At 41.2% G+C, this 25,909-nt stretch overlaps 2 protein-coding genes across 3 annotated transcripts in view; one reads left to right on the top strand and one right to left on the bottom strand.

Annotated features, from left to right (window-relative positions):
• ptprea (protein tyrosine phosphatase receptor type Ea) overlaps positions 1–6,972 on the top strand; it is a 154,172-nt gene extending 147,200 nt beyond the window's left edge. For both annotated transcript variants that reach the window (XM_063220858.1, XM_063220860.1), the window contains 4 exons: positions 2,256–2,381; positions 4,991–5,142; positions 5,801–5,936; positions 6,257–6,972. In XM_063220858.1, the coding sequence (XP_063076928.1) occupies positions 2,256–2,381; positions 4,991–5,142; positions 5,801–5,936; positions 6,257–6,331 (489 nt within the window). In that variant the 3' untranslated portion in view covers positions 6,332–6,972. The remainder of the gene's footprint in view (positions 1–2,255; positions 2,382–4,990; positions 5,143–5,800; positions 5,937–6,256) is intronic.
• A 6,992-nt stretch (positions 6,973–13,964) lies between these two features.
• On the bottom strand, positions 13,965–20,300 carry LOC134466933 (uncharacterized). The gene is made up of 6 exons (XM_063220857.1): positions 20,067–20,300; positions 19,590–19,847; positions 18,862–19,170; positions 18,245–18,514; positions 15,998–16,081; positions 13,965–14,894 (listed from the first exon to the last, which is right to left on the bottom strand). Exons 1-6 carry the CDS (start codon positions 20,273–20,275, stop codon positions 14,828–14,830), a joined length of 1,197 nt encoding a protein of 398 aa, XP_063076927.1. The 5' UTR covers positions 20,276–20,300; the 3' UTR covers positions 13,965–14,827.
• Positions 20,301–25,909: the final 5,609 nt, after the last annotated feature.

Raw genomic sequence — 25,909 nt, 5'->3', positions numbered from 1 at the left:
GCCTTCGTGAACTTCAACTGAGCAGGGAAACACTCGGAGAACAATTAACTCCGCGAAAGCTGATTTGGTTGACAGGGCAAACACTCTGCGACGATATGTGTGCCATATTGTATATTATTATTATATCATTTGGTGTACTATTGGCTACGCAGCCATGTAGGCACAGCAAATCCGCGCGTAATAGCCTACATTCTGGCTGTGGTCACTGTCCATCAATCCACCTCGCAGGCACGCCCTGTCATAGCTCAATTCACCTCGGCCACCCTGTGGCAGGCCGCGAAATACAAGCGAACGAACAGAGCGACAGACGGACAGACATGGTAACACAGAAAGCAGGCGATCACATAACCTCCTGGCGGAGTTAATAAAAGGTCAATTGTCATTCTAAATACCGCAAAAAATATGATTTATGTGATGGCTTACATATGATTTTTTTTAAAACAGCCATTGAATTGGTAAGTGTAAAACAAAAATAGCAATCTTATATTTTCTAAATATAAAACAATATAACAAAAAAAAACATGCTGTAGGCCTATAGGCTATTTATGCTGACATAGGTAGTTATAGCCTATGAGTGATTCTTTAACTTATGTTGTCAGTGTAATTGGCAGGCTGCTTAACTGGTGTTCTCAGCCCCACAACTCTTAAATTCTACTTTTTCAGGCAGTGATGGTACAGGCAATGAGGCAGAGATCATAGGGAGAGGAGAAACATCAGGAGATCAGAGAGAGATAGAAGAGGAAAGATGAGGAAAGGAAAGAGTACCAACAGAGAATGAGGAAACAGAGAAAGATGAAATAGGAGATGAAGAAACAGGTAGTGCGAGAGGACACACACACACACACACACACACACATCATATGTACTGTAACCTGGATAGTTCTTTCTCTACACATACTTTTCTTTACTGTTGACATTTGAAATTTAATTGATTTAATATGACTTCAACTGATAATGTCATGGAATAAGGCCAGGACCGCCATACAGATTCGCGACACCTTGCATTGCTGTTTGCTGTGTCGCGTTGCGTCACGTTGCGTCGCGTCACGGTCTGTCAGATCAAAAAATTCATAGTTTACCCACCTCTAATTTGACCACTACAGCCCTGAACACCACCCATTACATTACATTACACTACATTACATTACATTAGATTACACTACATTACACTACATTACATTACACTATATTACACTACACTACATTACACTACATTACATTACACCACACTGCACTACATTACACTACACTACACATTACATTCCATTACATTAGATTACATTACATTACATTATATTACATTTGGCTGCAGGAGAGGGAACAGGTACGGTACAGCTAGCTATAGCTAGCCTGGTGACGTACTCCACCTAAAGATTTTGGCTCCGCACATCATCTGGCAAAAACCTTGAGCTCGGTTCTCTCAGTGTTAAGCCAATCAGCAAACAGTTGAGAGTGGTGACGCAGAACGCACCCGTGAGGTCCGTTACTGATTGGTTAAGGGAACTATATTCACACTTTTGTTTTGTTATTTTTATGCTTTTGCGACGTTATATCGTAACAGTCATGCTAATTAAGCACAATATGGGTTTTTCATTTGAATTCGGAACTCTAATGAATGTAAACTGCAGAGTAAGATCAGTCCATCTCCCACCATCCACGGAGACGGATTCCTCTTGGCTCTTGCCAGACTGATTGACGGAATCAACAGTCGGCTTTTCGCCCAGGCTAAGCTATAGCCACCAGCATTAATAAAACTTAGTTAATGACTAAGAAAACATTTGTTCATTATTTACTAAGTCTTTACTAAATGCTTTTTATGCATCCATTATCATAAAGTGTTACACAGTTGTAACTTACACAGTGTGCTCATCCTCTGTCTTCAGGATAAGTGCGTCCAGTACTGAATATATTATTTGTAGATATTTTAAACATTAACAAAACGTAGTAAATTTAGTACATTATTAGAAAGAGTGCTAACCAGCGTGCTACTGTCATCCTCTGTCTTAAGTGCGTCCAGCACTGAACATATTATTTGTAGATATTTTATAAAACATTAATAAAACTTAGTACATTTAGTACATTATTAGAAAGAGTGGTAATCAGTGTGCTGCTTCCTCCCCTCTGTCTTCAGGATAAGTGCGTCCAGTACTGAATATATTATTTGTAGATATTTTAAACATTAACAAAACGTAGTAAATAATAAAAGATATAATATTATTATAACCAGTGTGCTGCTTCCTCCCCCCTGTCTCCAGGATAAGTGCTTCCAGTATTGGCCCCCGGAGGACTTGGTGACGTATGGGGACTACACCGTGGAGATTAAAGGGGACACGCTGTGTGACACCTTCAGCCTGCGGGACCTGGTACTCACATATGGGCAGGTGAGGGTTGCATTATGGGACCTGGTACTCACATATGGACAGGTGAGGGTTGCATTCAGCTAGTGACCTGGTACTCACATATGGACAGTTGAGGGTTGCATTCAGTACTCACATATGGACAGGTGAGGGTTGCATTCAGCTAGTGACCTGGTACTCACATATGGACAGTTGAGGGTTGCATTCAGGACCTGGTACTCATATATGGGCAGGTGAGGGTTGCATTATGGGACCTGGTACTCACATATGGACAGGTGAGCAGTGCATTATGGGACCTGGTACTCACATATGGACAGTTGAGGGTTGCATTCAGGACCTGGTACTCATATATGGGCAGGTGAGGGTTGCATTATGGGACCTGGTACTCACATATGGACAGGTGAGCAGTGCATTATGGGACCTGGTACTCACATATGGGCAGGTGAGGGTTGCATTCGGATAGTGACCTGGTACTCACATATGGACAGGTGAGCAGTGCATTATGGGACCTGGTACTCACATATGGACAGGTGAGCAGTGCATTATGGGACCTGGTACTCACATATGGGCAGGTGAGGGTTGCATTCGGATAGTGACCTGGTACTCACATATGGACAGGTGAGGGTTGCTTATGGGCAGGTGTGCATTGCATTCAGCTGATTTTGGATAGTGTGTCCATATGAGCAGGTGAGCATTGCGTTTGACTGCTTTCGGATAGTGATCTTATTGCCAGGTGAGCATTGCGTTTGACTGCTTTCAGATATCGTTCCTTACAAATCTCTCAGGTTCTTTTGTTTCAGACATGTAGTTTATTTTACCTGACATGTTTCGATGGAGAAACTTCCGTCTTCATTAGAGGGCGAAGCACGTTGAACTGCATCTGTGTATGAAATGGGCTATACATACAAAGAAAATTCCCTTGCCTTGCCTAGTCCTCCTACCACCATAGACCACACATGAACTGTTCTTGCTCATCTCACTCCATGGCTGAGGTACCCTTGAGCAAGGCACCTAACCCCATATTGCTCCAGGAACAGTAACCAATACCCTGTACTTAAGATATAACTGTAAATTGCTTTGATTAAGGCATCAACTAAGTGTAATGTAATGTACAAACCCCAACTCCGATGAAGTTGGGACGTTTGGTAAACAGTGAATAAAATCAAAATGCTATCATTTTCAAAACATTCAATCTATTCATTAGATGGAGATTAGTGAAAAGACAACATATTAAGTGTTAAAACCGAGAAAAAATATTGTTTTGGGGGACATATGTACTCATTTCTAATTTTATAAATCCAACACGTCTCAAAAGAGTTGGGACGGGGATCAGTGAAATTTAGTAAACATCCAAATAAGATAAAACAACAAAGAAGAACATTTCAAAATGAATTGTACTGACGGACAATATAGGTGTCCAGGTATAAGATCATCACAGAGAGGCTGAGTCACTCAGAATTAAAGATGCAAAGGGAATAATTACCATAGTTATTACATACATTTTTGAATTCCCTTTGATTTACCACGATTGAGTGTATATAAGACATATTTTTGTTACAAAAATCATTGTATAGGTTCATGACATCATGAAATATATATTGGCTGTAGTCTCTCTCTAATTCCTGGAGTGCTAGAGCTATTGAAAATTGACCATATTAAGAATGCTTAATGCGTGCAAATGATACAGGGGTGTAACATTCTCCTAAGCACCTGAGCTCACTTGAAATAGACCCAGAAGACATGGGAAACTGCCCTTTGCTTACAGAAGTCAGCAGAAGTTGTAGAAGTCCATTCTTTTTGACAATAATAGAGCATTGCACATCCTGTGCAACAGTGAAAATGGACCATCCAACTTGTGTTAGTGCTAACTTCAAAAGTCAGCCTCCATGATGGCATGCGGGTGCAGTAGTGCATTGGTTAAGATGTTCTCACTCATCTGTAGAGTGAAATACAGTGCTGAATGGTATAAATGGGTTTTAAACAGCATGAAAAGCCACTCATGCATTATATTTTGAAGGGAGATCTTCGATTACTGCCACATAGTAAGGTCAAATTGCATTCTCTACTATGTTTTAACAGTTTGGCTCCATCATAAGGAACAGCAGGTGATAAAATGGTGGGTCTTTGGTCAAGACCTGTCACACTGTAAGCACTACAGAAAGGAAAACATGGCAAAACATGACAAGGAATACACCCACCATTTAAGCTGGTGAAATCATGTCCAAGATAGGAATCAACACTGTTTTTTATATAAAATCATCTCATCGGTTAATGTATTTAACTGTTAAGTGTTGTCTTTTGTTTTGTTTTTAGTCTTCCTCGACATTTGCTGCCATTTATTGTCCCCGTCCCAACTCTTTTGAGACGTGTTGGATTTATCAAATTAGAAATGAGTACATATGTCCCCCAAAACAATATTTTTTCTCGGTTTTAACACTTAATATGTTGTCTTTTCACTATTCTCCATCTAATGAATAGATTGAATGTTTTGAAAATGATAGTATTTTGATTTTATTCACTGTTTACCAAACGTCCCAACTTCATCGGAGTTGGGGTTTGTAATGTAATGTAGTGTATTGTAATGTAATGTAATGTAATGTAATGTGATGTTTGTGTATGTCCTGGTCCACCAGGAGAAGCAGTCGAGGATGGTGCGGCACTTTCACTTCCACGGCTGGCCAGAGATCGGCATCCCAGGAGAGGGGCGGGGCATGATCGACATCATCGCTGCGGTGCAGAAACAGCAGCAGCAGTCAGGGAACCATCCCATTGTAGTCCACTGCAGGTAACGCACCCAGAGAACCGTCCCATTGTAGTACACCGCAGGTAGTAACCATCCCATTGTAGTCCACTGCAGGTAACATACCCAGAGAACCACCCCATTGTAGTCCACAGCAGGTAGTAACCATCCCATTGTAGTCCACAGCAGGTACTAACCATCCCATTATAATGCACTGCAGGTAACATACCCAGAGAACCATCCCATTGTAGAGCACTGCAGGTACTAACCATCCCATTGTAGTCCACTGCAGGTACTAACCACCCCATTGTAGTCCACAGCAGGTACTAACCATCCCATTGTAGTCCACAGCAGGTAGTAACCATCCCATCAGATCCGGGAGCCAAATTCAGCTTGCGAGACCATTCAAAATGTCTATTACAGTTGGCCCACATACGCCATTAATGCACTTTAAAATGCACATTAAAATGTTTATTTCTGTAAATATCAAACTGTGTAACTGTTGCATCATCAGGTTGCATGCATCATTTCATAATTAATATTCTGTGTGTGTGTGTGACTTGTTGCAGTGCTGGGGCTGGGCGGACAGGTTAATATTGTGTGTGTGTGTGTGTGTGTGTGTGTGTGTGTGTGTTGCAGTGCTGGGGCTGGGCGGACAGGTTAATATTGTGCGTGTGTGTGTGCGCGTGTCTGTGTGTTGCAGTGCTGGGGCTGGCCGGACAGGTACGTTCATTGCGTTGAGCAACATCCTGGAGCGTGTGAAGGCCGAGGGGCTGCTGGATGTGTTCCAAACTGTGAAGAGTCTGCGCATGCAGAGGCCTCACATGGTGCAGACCGTGGTAAGGCCCCGCTATCAAAGACACTGCCATTATTATTCATTATTTTTTTTACAAATAAACAAATGTTTGTAAATGAGTGGGAAATATAATATGTTAATATTTTATATTTATCAAAAGCCACAAACATTTACAAATTGCTTGTAAATGAATATAAGCAGTGGTTCTCAACCATTGTTTAATTGAACACCCCCTTGCCCTTATCATATACACAGTTGCTACTTCTGTGCCTTAACCGACATAAAACTATGAAACTAACTGTTTGTGTTTTTTTTTTTTTTTAAAAACCATGAAACTAATGGTATTTTATTTTATTTTCACAGGAACAGTATGACTACTGCTACAGAGTGGTACAGGATTTTGTTGACATCTTTTCAGACTATGCCAATTTTAAATGAATAAGTGATCTGCCTTAAACTCTTGTTCTATGTTGTTTTTGATATCCGGTGGTGAGGAGGTTTGTTACCTCATCACTGAATTAAATTGTCTTCTATTTTGCTATGCACTCCTCCTCATTGTAACTAAAATATCATACCCAGCTGTAATATATTGTCATATACTAGAGCTACTCCGCCAATTTTGACGTTGAATTTTACATTATTTAAGTTTGGTTTTCCACGTTGTTTTCTTGCTTTGGTTACTGTTTCATTTTTGTTGTTGTTGTAATATATTGTTTTTTGCTTTTCTAATCTGCAACGTACAAATTAAGCATTTCAGACCATTCCATGTAAAATTTGTAAAGCAGTCGTTATTGTCAATGTATTTATATGCTGTTTTCAGCCGTCCATCAAGAACCTTTTAAGACAAAAAATCCTTTATGTGAATGTTTGCTGATGTATTTATGCAAATGTATGTAAGGTCTTCTACTTCATGACTCTGATTGATAATGTAAGTATGTCTCATTGAGAATATGTTTTGTTATCTGTGGCAAAAATGCTTTTGTTACAAGGCCAAGCCCTTCCTCAGTGACTTAGGAAATACAGGAGGTGGAGGTCTGACGCCGAGATACTGAGAATAAAACACATGTACGTCTCATGGAGATTAGTATTCATGTCCAAGCTATGAGGCAGTGTTGCCAGATTGGGCGGATGCCTGCCGAATTGGGCTACTTGGGACAAGCGTCTGCGGGTAAAGACGGGAAAAATTGGCCATTTGGCGTTTTTTATAAGCCGTTTTGGGCCCATAAAAGTCAATGTAATTTGTTGAATTTGGGCGGAATTTAGCGCATTTTGGCGGTTTTTGAGAGCATTTTGGGCGGGAGTTGGTCAGACACATCTGGCAACACTGCCCTGAGGGGGAATCCCAGAAGTCGGTTCAGTAGCAAACCAGGGAAACGTTTCTCAAAAGCGTAGTTGTTAGCCAGTTAGCAACTTGTGTGGTTTCCAATGGGTAAATTGCATTGTAAACAACAAAGTAGCTAACACGGTGAGCAACTATGGTTTCGAGAAATGCACCCCAGGTTACGTTAACCTGTAGCAAGTGGCCAATCAGCTAATACGTATATAGGCCCTGAGTCCTCATTGCTTTAAAGGTGCACTGTGCTGGATGGTGGCCAGAGGAGGAATTGCAACATTGAAAACGGGATGCCTATTGCCAAAATAGATCTTTTCATGAATATATTTACTAAATAATAAAGTAATATTTATTAGCATGACCAAAGCACAGGAGGTTTTGCAGCTAAAAAAATGTCTATCTCTGGGAATTCATAATGGCGAACATGGAGAAGATCCCCCTTTTCATGTATGAAAAGTGCAATTTTCATAATGAATAATTAGAACTTAATGGTGGTGGCATTTGTGAAAAAGTTAACATTTGTGAAAGGGCAGCATGAATTCTGGAAATAAACTACTGAAAATATTACACAGTGCACCTTTAACTAAATGATGGCCTGCAGGCTATCTTTCAGCAGGTGCACACTGTCTGTAGGTTGACATAGCCAGGTTTACCACTGAACCCTGGAGGGTATACTAAGAAGCTAGTTCAAGAATGAATCAGGTTAAGTTGAGAGGAAAATCATCTGATAGAAGAGCCTGCATTCCTCATTTCCTTAAGAAAATTAGGACTCTGGGGTCTTCTATTAGATGATTTACCTCTAAACTTAACCTGGTTTACTCCTGAACCAGCTTCTTAGTATTAGGCCTCTGTTCTAGGAATACCTCTGTTGTCTTCTTCTTCCTGGTATGGGGTAAACCAGCTATAGCCATACAGTCGTAATACACACCCAGCTACGGAGGCCTTCAAATGCCTCACCCACACGCACAGCCCCCTCTGCCCAGACTGTTGACCTGAATACTATACACGCCAGTGGTCTAGACCGACGACCGACTGATGTTCAAGATGCTGAAACCATAGCACCACACGTCCTCAAGCACACTGACCGTCAAAGATTGTCCTGCAGAATTGCCAAGGAGTAGCAGCAGTAGTTGGATTAGCAGTTGTCTGCATCTGCACTGTATATATTATTACATACATCCAGCCCATTACAACAGTGTTATACCACAGTCCTGGTGCTGGTAGCGCCCACACAGTCAATATAATATATAATATATTTTGGAATTTCACCACTGCTTTTATGCTACATCTCTGTTTGCATGAAAACAGTGCCATAATTCTTTAGATGATAAATATATTTTCAGCGATTATAGCCTCTAACCTCATGTTAGTAAGACAAAATTGTATTTATGCAGGATATAGGATTAAGTAAAAGGCATTTAAAAATCCGTTATCTGTGCTGTGGCTGATGTATGTGTTGTACATTGTCACAGATGGAGACATGGTGTTCATCCATTTTAAACTGGCACAGAGCCAGCTGATGCTTATGCACAAAAATGTACAGTACAATAATGATGAATTTTTAACTTCAGCAGTGAACATATGCAGGGGGCAACTGTATACTATCCAATGCTTCAGCCATCTGTCAGTGGAGTAGGGTATAGGGTACCATGTTCAGCCTTCTAAATGTAGACACTGGGTGCATCCCAATATGTGACCTTGCCTCCTCCACTTGTGCTTGTCTCCTCGTCCCGCCTTCTGGCCCCTCCTCCGTGGAGAAAACGATAAAGTTTCCCAGCTGTCAGCCTCGCCACAACAAGTTTTGAGGGACTGTTTTTCATTCACCATCCCAATTGCAAATGAGAAAAAGACTTTACAATTGAGCTTTTGCCAGATATTGAAATATAATGCTGTTGTCAGTGATGTCATCATGACGAGAAGCAAGTGGAGGAGGCAAGTGGAGGAGGCGAGGTCACATATTGAAACGCACTCACTGAATAACAGTGGAAAGCAGTTCAAACTAAAGCAGGGCCGTAGTTTATAGGCTGTATCAGAGCCGTCTATTAAGAGAGTTAAGACAACCCGGCTCCTGGAAGTCTGTTGGTGATGTGATTCACGTAGATTAAATTATTTCTAGACAGCAGCTTTCTGTTCGCTAGAGACTGAGACAGAACCATTACATAGCAAAGATTAAGTAGAGACTAATTACATTTACCTTCACTGCACTTTCTACGACCACCTCCTGGAACTAATTAACTACTTCCTGGAACTATTGTCAATGGCGATTTAAATGTAAAAGGCTCCATGAGCCGCCAGTGCTGTGGAAAGAATGGACCATTCAGATCTATGGGAGTGTCGTAACTCTCTTATTAGATGACTCTGAGCTGTATATAACACACACACAGAGAACAAAAGCACAGTAACAGGGTTTTGTACATTTGCCTCAGAAGTGATTGGATTGCAATATAGCCTACTGCAGATGCACAACATATCCTTATCCTGTGCCCTACAACTGGCAGGAACAAACTCAGTCTTTTGTCCCCCCTGAAGGTTTAGGAGCCTTAGGAGCCTTAGGAGCTGGAAGTCATTTTACTATATCCTTTTCTCTTTTTTTGTAGTCTACCTACTGAAAAAAAAAGTGACATGAAATACTCGTTTTTGTGCTGAAATGAGGGGTTTACGGAGATGTTCATACCTTGCCGCCACCTGCTTCAACGCGTTGACCTAAACCCATCAAATGTATGCATACAAACGCATCCCGCTCATAGGAAGGAGTTGACTTCCTCCCAGTGCTCCGTGTCCAAGTAAAGAATCGTCCACCCACCAAAGGAATTCCCATTTCCTGAACTGACCGCAAAATGCTGCTTTTTTTGGTGGTTTACTGATGGCCTCAGCCCTGCATTGTCTCACTGTTACGTAACTGTAGAAACATTTTTTTTCATTAACATTGTGCTCAGCACTGGTGAGATGTACGGAGTTGATTTGGTAGCTTGTCAGCCAGATGTCTCCCCTCTGTGTATTGCCTTTCCTCATTCAATTTGTCAAACTGTGTTGTGGGTGCCAACCCCAGGCTTGTGCTAATCAGGGGTCTATACTAAGAAGCTGGTTCAGGAGTAAACCAGGTTAAATTAAGAGGTACTTAGACCACCAGGTTAAGTAAATCGTCTAATAGAAGAGCCTGGAGTAAACCAGGTTAAGTTAACAGGTACTTAAACCACCAGGTTAAAGGGATAGTTTGGTCAATTTCAAAATGCAGTTGTAATGCTCACACTACCCTGGACTTGTCAGAACCTGAGATTTTTTTTTCTTCTTCTTCAGCCGTTTCCGAGATCCTGGTCATTGTAATGGGGGCAGCTCTTTGTTTACATTTCAAAAAAACATTTTTATTTATTCCCAAAAACATCCAAAAGGTTATAAAACATCAGCAGACAACTAGCAAACAGCAGTACCTTTTGGGAAAATATTTGAAGTTGGCCTATGTTTCATTTTTTAAAAATGTAAACAAACGCTGCCCCCATTAGAATTGCTCATATCTCGGAAAGGGCTGAGCCGAAAAATGTGGCATCACCAGGTACTGACAAGTCAAGGGTAGCGTGAGCAATACAACTGCATGTTGAAATTGACCAAACTGTCCCTTTAAGTAAATCGTCTAATAGAAGAGCCTGGAGTCCTCATGTTCTTAAGACATTGAGAACTCCAGGATCTTTCATTAGATGATTTACCTCTTAACTTCACCTGGTTTACTCCTGAAACAGCTTCTTGGTATCGGCCTCTGGCTTGTGCTAATCATGACTATTTGAAGGGTATAGAAAAAAAAAATACAAATACAAATACATGCACTATACCATCTTCTGGTTTTGTCATGCCATACTGGAGTTAAGTGTCTTTGTAAATGCAATTTTCAATATTAAATACTGTTGGTAAAATACTGATTGCGGTTGTCGTCTGGGTGTTTTTTCACTTAAAGAAACAGTCCACCCTTTTCACTCAGACTCAGGAGCCATATGCAACCTGCTGAGCCAGATACACTGGACCAAAGAGAGCCGGCAAGAATGGCAACTTTTAAATCCAAAACAGTACTCTCACCCAACATGTGCAGGAATGAAATATCCAAAAAGTGCTAGCTTACATTATGTCTTATGATTGAGTGGGAGGGTGCCTGCGACATCAAACCTTTCCGCCAACATTCTAATTTCATTGTGGCCCTTCAATTCCCACGGCTGGAGATGATGGCCATTCATGAACAGTAATTCACAACAATTCATGAATACTAATTCACAACAATTCATGAATACTAATTCACAAAATGTATTAGGTGAAATATAAAAGAAACCAAACACATACAAAATGTGCAACATCATGTCAAGTCAAAGTTGCAAATAAGTATACAACAAAATCACAAGTACTTGACACAAGATGTTCTGTACATTTGGCGCCCTCTGCAGGTAAAACAGTAATCTCTGAAGTGAAATGTCACTGCAGGAAACACCCCCATTTCCTCCCAGAGAGTTATTAACATTGTAAGTCATAACAAATAACTACCTCTACATGGCTGTAAAACTTGCATCTCCTCCATTTATTAATGTTCACATATAACTGTATTCACATACATTTAAAAGAAACTTAACAAATAAATGCAAAATCAAAAGGTAAAACGTACATGTACACATGGCCACATTGCTTACCACGATATACACTGCATTCATAATAATTGTATTCATGGAGGAAAAAAGCAATTAAAAAAAAAAATCACCACATTTTTATGATCAATCCCTGCCAGTGCCTTCTCATGGTGAGCAATGTCAGCTCACCCTTAAAGTGAGACTGTCCCATTTTTTGAAATAAGCTCATTTTACACCTCCCCTTGAGTTACAAAATGGGGTTTTACCATTCTCCTGTACTTTCAACTGTTCTCTGGGTACGGCAGTGCAAATTGTACCTCCAAGCTAGCAGTTAACATTGAGTCCTATGAGACCAGTTAGCGGCCAGCTGAGCTTCTCATGGCGAGCAATGTCAGCTCACCCTTAAGTCCAGACTTGTAGTCTATTGGCATGTTTACGTGGCTGTTTTAATTCTGAATTACTTTTTTTCTCTCATCAATGTTCATATTTGGCAATGTCTTGCCAATGCAGAGAACAGAGAGGGACCAAAATGTATGCTGCATCACACCTTAAACAGAACACATTTTTACAGAAATAGAGGTTGAATACACTATCACTACAACTCCAGTATATATAGTACAATCGTTTCAGCCAGATGCAAAATCAGTATCGCATTATGACACTTGTGTTTCCCTGAGAGTCAGTATTGCTGTGTGTAAACACCACTCCAAAAGTCAATGTTTTGTAATGCAACACCTGACTGTATATACAGCGCATTCTTCACTCATGAGAAAAATATAAGGCACACTTATCTCTACGACAGAAAGGAACACTTTGATAAACACAAATGCAGCTCATTTGCTCTCTCAGAAGTGAAGAGAAAACAAGAGAACACACAGCATAACCGCAGAGATACACCAGCGGCGACGCGATTCAAGCGACAGAGTGTAGCAGCAAGCGATACGAGAGATTGAGGAGACTAGAGTATGTCCGTACAGGCAGAAGACAAAGCATTCAAGCATTCCCATTGGCTGTGGTCACTGACCTCTATACAGTCATTGGCTGTCGCGGCTTGTCGCCGAACCGCGTCATAGAAAGTTGAAAAGATTTCAACTTCAAATTGTCGCGCTGGTCGCGCAAATCGCTCTAGTCTCCAGAATCGCTATTGTCTCTCGACTCAATACAAAGTCAATTACTTCCGTTGCGCGACTCGCTCAGATCGCCGCTGGTGTATCTCTGCGGTTACATTACATTACATTACATTTGGCAGACGCTTTATAACCAAAGCGACTTTCAAAAGAGGACATAATCAAGCCAACATCCCAAGCAAATACAATTAGTACACACAGAGTATGCTGCATATTTCTATATATAGAGTATATAGTACCTTTTATATCTCTGCCACCAAGAATAGAGATGGATCATACATCTGCAGCATGGCTATCAACACATTATTCACAATGTCACTCTGAAGGGTGAAGACATTTCAAACCACAAAATTAAAAAAAAAATACAAAAATACAAAAACAGATTGTTTACTTACCCATGTCTTATGAGACATACATGCAATGGATATTTTCTCTCCATGACATACAAAAACACCAAAAATATTTGAATGATCACTGAATGCCTTGTCTTGTTGAGCGACATCGACTCACTTGTTCTCTGGCCAATGCAGAAGACAGAGAGAGAGAGCTAACACACTTCTGCTGCCATATACTATTCACACAACTTTGAAAATGCTGCAATGTACTATTCACACAAATTTGACCATGCTGCCATGCAATATACTATTTACACAACTTTGACAATGCTTCCACAGATGACAAAAGAATACAGAAACTGTAGAATACACTTTGGCACCATTTCTACAAAACTATATGTATGACATCTGTGTTTCCCTGAGTTTATATTGTATCTTATTGTAAACACAAAACACCAATACCAAAGTCAATGTTTCAAACATAACATCCGATCTCTGATCAATGCAGAGGACAAAGACAAAACTGTAACTGTGGTGTGCTGCATCACACTATACTGTATGTACAGAATTTTTACAGCACACTCGGTTTCAAAAGACTAGAACTAGAACACCCATCTGCTGCATGGGTAACAACACATTAAACACCCATCTGCTGCATGGGTAACAACACATTAAACACCCATCAGCAGCATTGGTAACAACATATTAAACACATCTCAGCAAAACTACATAAACTATACATACAAAATATGACAAAATGATTGGTCCACTTCATTTCCCCTGAGTGTTTCCCTTGTTTTGTTTTGTTTTTCTGCAAAGAGTGAAGTCCCATTTCACTCATAAGTGGCGTACCTGTGTTTCCCAGCTCAGGGAACGTTGAAAAGCCAGAGATAGCCTATGTGGTCAGACTGACTTGATCTTGAAATGTTGTGCAGCGTCACAGGAAGTGACATCAAAAATACTGAATCAAACCAAGATATCGCAAAACACGCCCACTCAATGCAAAAGCGTGTGCTCAAGTTGGGTCTCCTAAGGGGGCGTTGTCCCCTACTTCTTCTTCTCTTTTTGAGGTGTTTACGCAAGACGTGCGCTACCGCCATCTACAGCGCTAAGGGGACTTCATTGATTCTCAACCTCAGGACTCCGAAGGTCTCCTAACCGAAGGTCTCCTAAGGGGGCGTTCACCCGACATAAAGTGGATACCGGAAAAGAAACAAAATGACGCTTCTTCTTACATCCACTTTCTTTGGTGCAATGTTGTGCAGCGTCACAGGAAGTGACATGTTGTGCAGCGTCACAGGAAGTGACATGTTGTGCAGCGTCACAGGAAGTGACATGTTGTGCAGCGTCACAGGAAGTGACATGTTGTACAGCATCACAGGAAGTCACATGTTGTGCAGCCTCACAGGAAGTCACATGTTGTGCAGCGTCACAGGAAGTGACATGTTGTGCAGCGTCACAGGAAGTCACATGTTTTGCAGCGTCACAGGAAATATGGGCAGGCTCTGACCCCAGATCACATGACAGGCCTGACCAGCTCACCACAGCTCAAAGCGCTTGTCTCCTTGGTAAAGGTGTTTTCTCTCGATGTTGTTGTTGAACAGTCTGCAGACACAATGAACGCACAAGTGATTTTTATTTACCTGCCACTGGCTCTCTGGCATTCGAGGTTGCAAATTAGCTATCTAGTCTAGCTGCAAACCTTTTATGTACTCACATCTGCAAGCTATGTTTTGGCCTTGCCATGTCAGTTTTGTAATAATGTGCACTGCATTGTCCCGGCCAAATAAACTACAAATAAATAAATTAAAGTAAGGGACTGTTTGTTGTTTGTTGACTGTTTATTGTTTGTGCCTTCGGTTCGGAAGATATCCACCCTTGTTTGTCAAAAAATGCACGACCCTCCCCTACAGAAAAGTTCCATCACCCTGTACATTTACCTATTTTGGAGTGTGATCAACTTTAGCAAAATAAAAGAAGGAGTCGTTCCTGGAGATTATGTTACATTGAAAGTTTCTTTTATTTATTTATTTTTTAACCCATTGACACCCAGGGCACCTGCAAAAAAGGGTGCTAAATGCCTGAGCCCTTTTTAAGAAAAGCTGCCCTCAGCCTATAAAAACCTAAATATCTCAGCTTCTGTGAAGCACATAAAAAATATGCATCAAGTTGCGTTTAAACGCTAAGACCCTCATTTTTCATTAGAATGTGTTTATTCATCTCAAACAAACAGAGATTTTTTTATAAAGTTGTCTCAAATCTCATGAGCCTGAATGTTGCGTAAAGCAGCTCCAGGCACCAGGGCTAATGTTGCACAACGCAACATCAGGCATCAATGGGTTAATAAATGACCCAAACCCTCCCCTATTTTCCTCCGGTGACCCCAACAATAAAAAAACAAACAGTCCCTAATCATCAGCATACTTGAACGGTCATTAATGGCGCATTCTTTTGACACTCGATTGTCGGAAACTCTGGCTTCCGCCTCAGAAAACTGCAATAGAATGGGTACTCAAATCTGAGTTCTGAAACACAAACTCGGAGCACTTCGGTGTACTTCGCGTTCGTTTAACATTAGTTTAACATTAATTAAACACCAACAGCCAAGTTTCAAAAGAATGAGCCTGCCTGTCTTATCATATTAACTCATCTTCATCCATCTCTTTTTCTGCGCACTGCACTGTATATGGATATGCTTATGTACTTACCTCACAGTGGACACAGAGCTTGTTGAGTTGACCTCGTTGTAGATGTGTTGAGCCCCGATGTCAGTGATGTTGTTATCACTGAGACTGTAAGAATGGGACAAAGATGGCCTTACCAGAGAGGTTTCAACAACTTGTTGACATTCATGACAAAGAAAAATGAAAACAAATGTGAATATAAGACATTTAAATATGCCAGGCACTGATTCTTGAAAGTTTGGCAAAAACATGTCCCTGCAGTAAAATATTAATTCTGTTGAAAATCAACTAAATTTTCACAAACAAAATGAACCCAGGTAATGGCCAAGGGGTCTGTCACACGAATACGTTTTTGTTTGAAATATTGAAGTGTAATTTTATTACTTTTCATGGCTATAAACCTGTCCACACCCTGTAAAAACGCCTGTCCCAAGGACTGGCATCATCATTTCAATTGACTTAAAATACAAAAATCACTAACAGAATTGAACAATATCACCATGATGTGGAAGACCATATTAAAGTGGTTCTACAGATGTGCACATAGTGGATGTAAAACAATATTTACTATTATTTACTGATTGCTGAAAATGTGTCCAGCATATTGGTCACCACCGTCAGATTTTTTCTAAAAGACAATAAAATCAGGTATGCACAAGGTAATTTTCATTACTGAGGACCCCTTTTCAAACCTTTAGCTGTACTGCCTACTTCACCATCACTGAAGCTCCTGTAAGTTTATTATTTTGTCCTCAATTTGTTAATTTGTTTGGACACTGGTACTGTCCCAACCATAAACTGTCAACACCGTCGGGGGTTTTAATAGTATTGTATTACATTAATGTTAATAAATATAATTTTTTTCAGAAAAGGTATGAAGCACCCAAGAAACAGAGCGAAAATGAAATGGCTAATGTGAACAAACAATGCATAATATTTAAAAGAGTGCTTTTTTGTCTCACACCGTCAGATGTCACCACCGTCAGATTTTGTTCTGCTCATCATGTTGTTCCATATTATACTAAATTGTGCTGGTTAATGAAACATTACTAGGCATGTTAGTAATAATTGTGATCCAAAATGATACTCTAGCCACCACTGAGGTGCATTTGGAGGTTTTTTTGTCAGAAAACCTGACGGTGGTGACATCTGATGGAGTTCACCAAAAAACACACGTTTTACGTGTTTTTGACATGTTTTAAGAATATGCATACAATAAGTATCTACAGTTATGTTGAATTGTTAAAGTAATTCACTTTAATACAGTAAACATGTGTTTTTACTTCTAATTCTGTCTGCCGCTGTTGACAAAACAAGAAAGAGCCCATTTTATGAAAAATGTTAAACATGGGGAGTTTGGCCAATGCATTCACTGCACAGCCAAGACCTACATCTATGATAATACACCTCTATATTTTGGATTTGAACAACTTAAAAGCTGTTTTTACCACATTTTCAACAACCAGTGGCTTACTTCCTAGGTAATCTAACTAATGAAGTAAAAACACATGCTCATACTGTGCACACACAAAAATAAAGTGTTTATGCAAGATGCCATTGACTTGAGAGGGCTATTTATTTTGCTAAATGCAGGTACTAATTAGGCCACTTTCACCACTCTCAGATTACTGTCACCACTGTCAGTTCTTAAGTCACCACCGTAAGAAGGATTTTTGGACATTTTAAAGGAATGTGCTTACAACATTTTCCTTAGGAGTTGTTGAAATATCAAAGTAATAGCCAATTTAAGCCTACACGAATATTTGTGAAATTACAAAAAAAATGTTTGTTGTATTTAGGCGTTAAGTAAGCATCGTATGACGGTACATATTTTAAAATTAGAACACATGAAACAGTATTAAAATAGAACAAAAGTGAATTTTCAACATTTAAAGGCATATGTGTGAACCAAAAAATACACATAATCACTTAAAAACTCCAGATACATATGCAACCAAATCAATACAATTTTAATAACTTTTAATTGTGTCTGACGGTGTTGACAAAAAACAACGTATGATCGGAGAAAAGCCTGATTTCTGAAAAAAATACATAATGGGGAGATTGGCCTTGTGCATTTCTGAAAAGCCAAGACCTTAGTCTACGAGGATATACCATATAATTTTGTAATTCACTTTATTTTTTTCTGTCAACATTACAACCTGTTTTAGCCACTTTCTCAAGAATCAGTGCAAGATTAAAAAATGCAGGAGTTTGCGCACGCACACACGCACCCATCCACGCACACACACACACAACAATGACCCTTACTCCAAGACTTTTGTTTTGTGCAGGTGTGGGAGCAGAGGTTCAAGGCAGCGGTCTGTCAGCTGGCAGTGGCTGAGGTCCAGTTCCGATAGCTCCTCAGAATATTCTAGAAGCAGCGCCAGGGTCCCACAGGCCTGTTGGTCCAGCACCATGTGACTGAGGTCCACCTCCCTCCCCAGAGCAAGAGAGAGGCAGTTGGCTCTCCTCACACACATGCTCTCAGAGCCAACGCCCAGCAGAGCCAGGAACTGCAGCAACTGGGCCTTGCTGCACCTAGAGAGAGAGAGAGAGAGAGCGAGAGAGAGAGAGAGAGAGAGAGAGAGAGAGAGAGAGAGAGAGAGAGAGAGAGAGAGAGAGAGAGAGAGAGAGAGAGAGCGAGAGACAGACAGACAGACTGACAAGGAGAAGCTTTGCAAGGTTCTGTGTATTTGTCAAGCTGTGTTTGTTGTCATGACAGAGGAAGAGAGACAGACAGATACTTTGTATTTTTCAGAGTTTGTAGCAAACAAACCATATCTGAGCAGATACATTTTACCTTTTTGCAACATCACATATGAACTCTGTAGCTGTGTGAACCTGCATTTGCTCATGTGAGACCATAAGAACCCCAGTCCTCTTACCGTAGAGTGGCCGTCTCTAGAACCCAGAACAACTCTTCCAATCCCGCCTCGTCCACATGGCAGTCCTGCAGCATGAGATGGGTTTTGGTGGTGTTGTTGATACTCATCACCATGGCGATGACCCGGCAATCCTCGGCTCTCAGATGCATCATGGGAACTTCCTGAGTCTCGTCAGTCAGGTCCATAGCAGAGGAGCAGGAGAAGTCTAGTGTGTGCTGTAGGGCCTGAAGAAGAGCTAGCGATGCCCCCTGCTGGTCATCTGAGGAGGCACAGCAGTGGAGGATCCTCAGCAGCCGCTGCCTGTCAACACTGGAAGCAAATAGATGACAGTGTCTGGGACTGAAGTCGGTAAAGGCAGAGGGAAGTTTATATGACACATTGAGATGGTGACAGCAAGAGATATTCTATAGCACACCAGTGCAGGGGCTGATACTATACAACCATTCACAGAATGAGGCACGGGTTAAACTTTCACTTAACTATTCAACAAATGTGGGGCTTTAAATTAAAAAATAAAAATAAAATAAAAATAACGGGCCTTATTTTACTCTATTTCAACCTGTTAGTGTAGGTCGGATAGATTTTTAACAAAATCATCATGGCATTGGCAACCCTTTAACAAAATACACAAGTAAAAAAAACATTTCAAATAATAAAGCCACTTTGAGAAAATGGAGAAGTGAATAGAAGATTAACTGGCTACATATGATTAAAAAAATCATGAGAACCTGAGGTGTGACACATTGCTAAGGAGTGGCACAATACTCTCCAGTGCCCCCTCTGGAGTGGAGGTCCACATCAGGTTGAGTTTGACACCCTGGCTGTGCTGCAATGTGTAACACAGGGCAGTGGAGTCAGCAGCATCCAGGACTCTGGTGGTCAGATTGAGGCAGTTGTCTGTGGATCTCAACAGGCTGCTGATATAGTGGGGAGAGCAAGTCTGGTAGATCTGTCTGATGATGGACATCATGAAGCCTGGAGTGGGCCTGTGGAATCACAAATTTTGGCTCATATTCTTTTCAATGCTTCATTACCAACTAAAATATAATCTGTATTTGTCCCACTCTTTGCACGACATCCTGAGAAATTTACATGATTTTAGATGAAAATACTGGACGTATTTAATGTATGTTATAGAACAAAGTTTATTTTCCACAATTTTCAGCTGTAATTTTGAATTTCAAGAGTTCCGTGGTGTGTTCTACCTCTGGAATCGTATCCTGCCCAGCAGAGGAAGGAGTTCTAGAGTGTTCTCTTCTCGGATCTCACACTTCCTGTAGTCCACAGTGAGCGTTGTAGAGCTACGCTGCAGCAGGATCAGAAGCACTTCCTTGGTCAAAGTGCAAGAGCTGAGGTCTCCCCCAACTTTATCCAGGAAAGACTGTGCAATTTCTTTGTCTTCAATTTCAGACATCAGCAAAACCAGCTGATGTATCTGTTTTGTTTGTATTCTGTAGACATAAAGATGAACAGAGGATTCCCCACATATTGTAGAGGTGAAATTAAGAATTGACATATCAATTGGAATTGGATGAAGTTCACATTTTGACATGTTTGCCTACATGATCTACACCCAATACACTACAGCCTAATGCTTACACTGTGCTTACACTATACAGTTCACTTATTTTGTGCTCAGAGTAGTCTTGCTTAACTCGAACCTTCTTTCTTTCTTTCTTTCTTTCTTTCTTTCTTTCTTTCTTTCTTTCTTTCTTTCTTTAGTTTGGTAGCGAACAACGCGTTTCGCCTAGTGCATCTTCAGGTTCATTCTTTCATTCGTTTCTTACAACTGTAGAAACGTTCAAGATTTTATAGACCAATTACAATCTTAAACGTAACTTAGTAGAGTAGAGTAGAGTAGAGTACTTTTATTGATCCCGAAGGAAATTAAGGTGTCTGTCAGCTTACATAAATACACAAATCCAAACATACACAAAGAACATATACACATAAATGCACATTACAGTAAAAGTATATCGCCACACACACTCTCTCTCTCTCCCTCCCTCCCTCCTTCCCTCTCCCCCCCTCTCTCACACACACACATCCCACCCCCCCAACACACACACATTGTCACACACACACACACACACACACACACACACACACACACACACACACACACACACACACACACACACACACACACACACACACAAGGTCCTTGTAGGGCATCATGTTGCATACATATACACAAAAAGTCAAGATAAAAGTGTTCAGTACACATAAAAGAGCCAAAGTAGTTCTAATGATTGTGCATTGTAGAAGTCCCTCAGTTAAAAAATAAAAATAATAAAAAATGAAAATAAGGCAGTTCACAGTAGCTTTTCCAGTGTTTGAGATAGTCCAGCAGTGTTTCCCATACATTGAGGAAACTATTTGGCCGCCATAGTTTACGAAAATGTAAAAAAAAAAAAAAAAAAATGTTTTTTTAATGATATCCGTTTTTGTTAAAAACGATTTGAATTACGATTTTGAATTTCCTTCGCATTTTCCTCCTGGAGTAAATATCCTATAGAATCTGTATTGGTTAGATAAGTAGTCCCATGGTAACACAGAATGAGGGGAAAGCATTAGGAAGTGACCGTAAGGGTACATGTGCGCAACGATGCGTTATGACACGCCGATATGCGAGGATCTTCGTCCAAATCGCTAGTCGCATGCATCATCGCTAACTGCGTTTACAGCGCGTGCCGCGTGTAAGGAAAATGTTAGTTGTTGACATGTATGGAATTCACTTAAATTTGTGCTGTTTCTTGCTCCAGTTGTGCACAAAACGATTGGCCAAACTCACAATAGGAAGCCTTTGCTGTGCTACTGTCCCAGAGAGCTGAAAAAAACCTTCATAGAAGAAGTCACACTTAACAGGGGTGTTAACCAATCCAATGAGTTCTCTCATTTCTCTCTCTCTCTCTCTCTCTCTACTATTTACCCATAACAAACGGTGAATTTCTGAGCCCTTTTTAATTTGTAGCCTATACCACTGAAGGCATGATAATGCTTCATCCTATTTTAGAAACAGGGCCTATGTGCCTTTTATATACCAAATTTTTATCATTTTTGAAATTGTTTCAGTTGTTTATGACTTGTGTATGACTGAAATTATCTCTGCATACTATCAGTGCTGCATTGCTTTGTAAAGATAGGCTATTCAACACACTTTAAAAACACACTGAAAAGATACTGCCATAGTAGCCTACTGAAAACATTTTGTTCATAATAATGGTGATTAATAAATGGTGGTCTTAAATTTTCATACTGACATCCTTGAATTTGACTTGGTAGATCACGGCAGACCATCAACTTCAAAAGTAGATCTTGGTTAAAAAAAGGTTGGGCACCCCTGCTATAGAGAGAACCACAAGTGCTTGAAAGACAGGGATCAAAAGCCTAGTCAAGTTGTTGTAGTTTACTTGGGTTTGGGAGCAATATAAAAAACCTTCAGAGAAGGGACAGTTGGGATGAGTTTACTAACACTCCCTAGGCTTTGTTTTACAGTTGTAATGAGTTTGGTGACAGACCTTCATTGACACAGCAGAGGAGACATCGGGCTGCATATAGAAACTAGAAATGCACCCAGAGAGTGCAAACCTCCGCCAAGGAAGCTGAATTTGGTTGTAATATTTGTGACATGTCGTGGTGTAATCCATGCATGCCTAAGCTATTTATAGGCTAGGTGTACAGTGTTCAGAGAAGTGAACATTCAATTTTAACCAAATTATGTGTCTCTTTTATTAGCTAAGGCTTATGTCACTTCACCTGGTTAGCTTTGGTAGAGTAGAGTAGAGTAGAGTAGAGAGTAACATGTATTAATCCCGAAGGAAATTTAGGTGTCTAGTAGCATACAAAAATAAATAAATAGATTATTTCACATTAAACATTCAGATATAAAAAAGATATTTAAAAAAGTCTCTCATTAGTTCACCTGCCATTGTGTGATTGGCAAATGTGATTGGTCATGCCATAGGCTATAGGCCCTAATTTGGAAAATATTGTATCCCATCGCTATACTGTAGCCTGGTGTCATTGTTCATTCATTGTGTTGTTATAAACATTTTGATGATTGGAAGCATTATGCCTTTCATCACATAATTGTTTTGCCACAATATTAAATAGCGCAGCTATTAATATCAATCCATAATATAGCCTAGAGTGAATGATATGACTACGGGGGCACCTTGGCCTTTGAGAACGATTTGGTATCACTGTCAAACACAAGCTTTGATTAACCTTAAATGTAGTGAACTGGATACCGCTCCCTCTTTGGCGCTGTCTGTTCATCATTGATAACCAACACTGTTCACCGTTGTTAGGCTATTTTTCCCTCCCTCCGTGGGCTACAAACTTCAACAGGCGAGAGAAAGCTGATTTGGTTGACATGGAAAACACTCGGAGAACAATTAACTCCGCGAAAGTTGTGACGATATGCATGAATTAGCCTACATATTTACATTATGTTTGGGTGCTATTTATTGACGCACCTATGGCTTCAGCCATGCAGGCACAGCAAATCCGCGCGCAGTGCATTCTGTTTGGCTTTGAGGTGACTGTCGCCACACAACTTTATTTAACCTTCATGTAGAGAACTGGGTACCTTTCCCTCCTTGGCGCTGTCTGTTGACTGTTAAACACTGTTTGCCGTTGTTAACTCCAACCTTCGTAAACTTCAGGGAAACAGTCGGAGAGCAATTAACTCCGCGAACGCTGATTTGTTTGACAGGGCAAACACTCGGAGAACAATAAACTCTGCGACGTGTGCCATATTGTCGGCATATCGGCTATTATATATCATTTGGTGTGCTATTGGCTACGCAGCCATGTAGGCACAGCACATCCGCGCGTAATACATTCTGGCTGTGTGGTCACTGTCCATCAATCCACCTCACAGGCGCGCCCCGTCATTGCTCAATTCACCTCGGCCACCTTGTGGCAGGCCACGAAATAGCAGCGAACGAACAGAGCGACAGAGCGACAGACGGACAGACGGACAGACATGCCAACACAGAAATAGGGCGATCACATAACCTTCTGGCGGAGGTAATTAATGTGTAATGAATGTGAATATAGACATAAATGTGTAATATGTTGTTCAGCCCTTTTAATGGGAGGAATTTGGAAAAAAACTGGCCCTGTGACCAGCACCCCTCATGTAGAATGTGTACGCCTACAGATATGTGTGGGGGAAAAGGCATAGCCTACCCTCTAAGACCCTTTTTGTCTATGCGTTAACAATTTCACAGTGCTCTTAAATTCTTATCTCTGCTCCTATTTTGTTTTATTATTGTTTCCCAGACCCCTGCATGAGGGACGAATGAAACTGTGTTGTAAACAGAAATTATTCACTGTACTGCATTTTTTGACAATGACAATGTACTACTATTATACAAGTCATGGGTAAAATCTTATGTAGCCTTATTTCTCAAAAGTGGGTGAAGTGTAGCTGTTCAGTAGAGAAAAAAATCGGGAGGGGGTGGGGGTGGTTTAGGCAGTCCAGTCACCAATGACAATCTCTTTCATTGTGTCTTTCTGTGTGGTGTTGAAGAGCTGGATGGCCCTAGGAACAAATGACTTCCGTAGTCTGTCTGTACGGCAGGGGAAGGCCCGGAGTCTGTAGCTGAATACGCTCCTCTGGTTGGCCAGAAGTCCAATCTGCTACGTGTCCTGTTTCCGGCTGTTGTAGTGAGGTCCTCCAATTCCATGCCCACCACAGACCTAGCTTTCCTCACCAGCCTGTCAAGGCGCCCCGCGTCCCTCTTCCTAATACTACCTCCCCAACAGGCGATAGCATAGGTAAGGACACTTGCCATGACAGACTGGTAAAACATCAGCAGGAGCCTGTTGCAGACGTTGAAGGATCTGAGCTTCCTTAGGAAGTAAAGCCTGCTCTGTCCTTTCTTGTACAGAGCATCTGAATTAGCAGCCCAGTCCAGTTTGTTGTCCAGGTGTACACCTAGGTACTTGTAGGTGTCAACTGTCTCCACTGTCTCTCCCTCAATAGAGACAGGCACCAGTGGCGGGGAGGTCCTTCTGAAGTCGACCACCATCTCCTTTGTTTTGGTGGCATTCAGCTGTAGCTGATTATCCTGGCACCATCTGACAAAGTTCTCCACCAGTTCCCTGTACTCTCCTTCCTGTCCATCCTTGATGCACGCCACAATAGCAGTGTCATCAGAGAACTTCTGCATGTGACAGGTCTCTGTGTTGTAGCTGAAGTCGGAGGTGTACAGGGTGAACAAAACAGGGGAGAGCACCGTCCCTTGTGGCGCGCCCGTGTTACTGACTACAGTCTGGGATGTATGGTCGCCGAGCCTGACGAACTGGGGCCTCCCAGTGAGGTAGTCAGTTATCCATGTCACCAGTCCTGTTTCCACTCCCATTCGCAGCAGTTTGTCCTTCAGCATGAGTGGCTGGATGGTGTTAAAGGCACTTGAGAAATCAAAGAACATGATTCTCACAGCCATGTCTCTCTTGTCCAGGTGAGAATGCACCCTGTGTAGCAGATACAGGATAGCATCCTCAACTCCCAAACTCTCCTGATAGGCAAACTGCAGGGGATCAAGAGCATGTTGGACCTGGGGCTTCAGTAAGTTGGTCAACAGCACACGTTCAAAAGTCTTCATTATGTGTGAGGTGAGGGCAACTGGTCTGAAATCGTTCAGCTCTTTGGGATGTGGCTTTTTGGGAACTGGGATGAGACCGGATGTCTACCACTGTGTAGGGACTTTTCCCTCCTCTAGGCTTCTGTTGAAAATGAACTGTAGTGGCCGGCCTAGCTCCTCAGCACAGGTTTTCAGTAATTTGGCACAGACACCATCAGGGCCAGATGCCTTAACTTTGAGCCTCTTAAGTGTGATTGTGACCTGTTCAGGATTTGTTGGTAATAACCCAAGGAACAAGTGATTAAATTCTGGTGGCGATCCGGATCACGAACCGGAACAAGGACTTTTCAAAAGATTCCTCACCATTGCTGCCGTACAAATCTAGACGCCCCTAGTGACCGTAAATTGAACTGCAGGACAGGGCGAATGTCGACATTCCAGTTTCTAAA

The sequence above is a fragment of the Engraulis encrasicolus genome, chromosome 17 (genome assembly GCF_034702125.1).
Source record: "Engraulis encrasicolus isolate BLACKSEA-1 chromosome 17, IST_EnEncr_1.0, whole genome shotgun sequence".
Lineage (NCBI taxonomy): Eukaryota > Metazoa > Chordata > Actinopteri > Clupeiformes > Engraulidae > Engraulis > Engraulis encrasicolus.
Note: the sequence above shows the minus strand (reverse complement) of the source record. Positions and strands in the feature narration are given on the sequence as shown.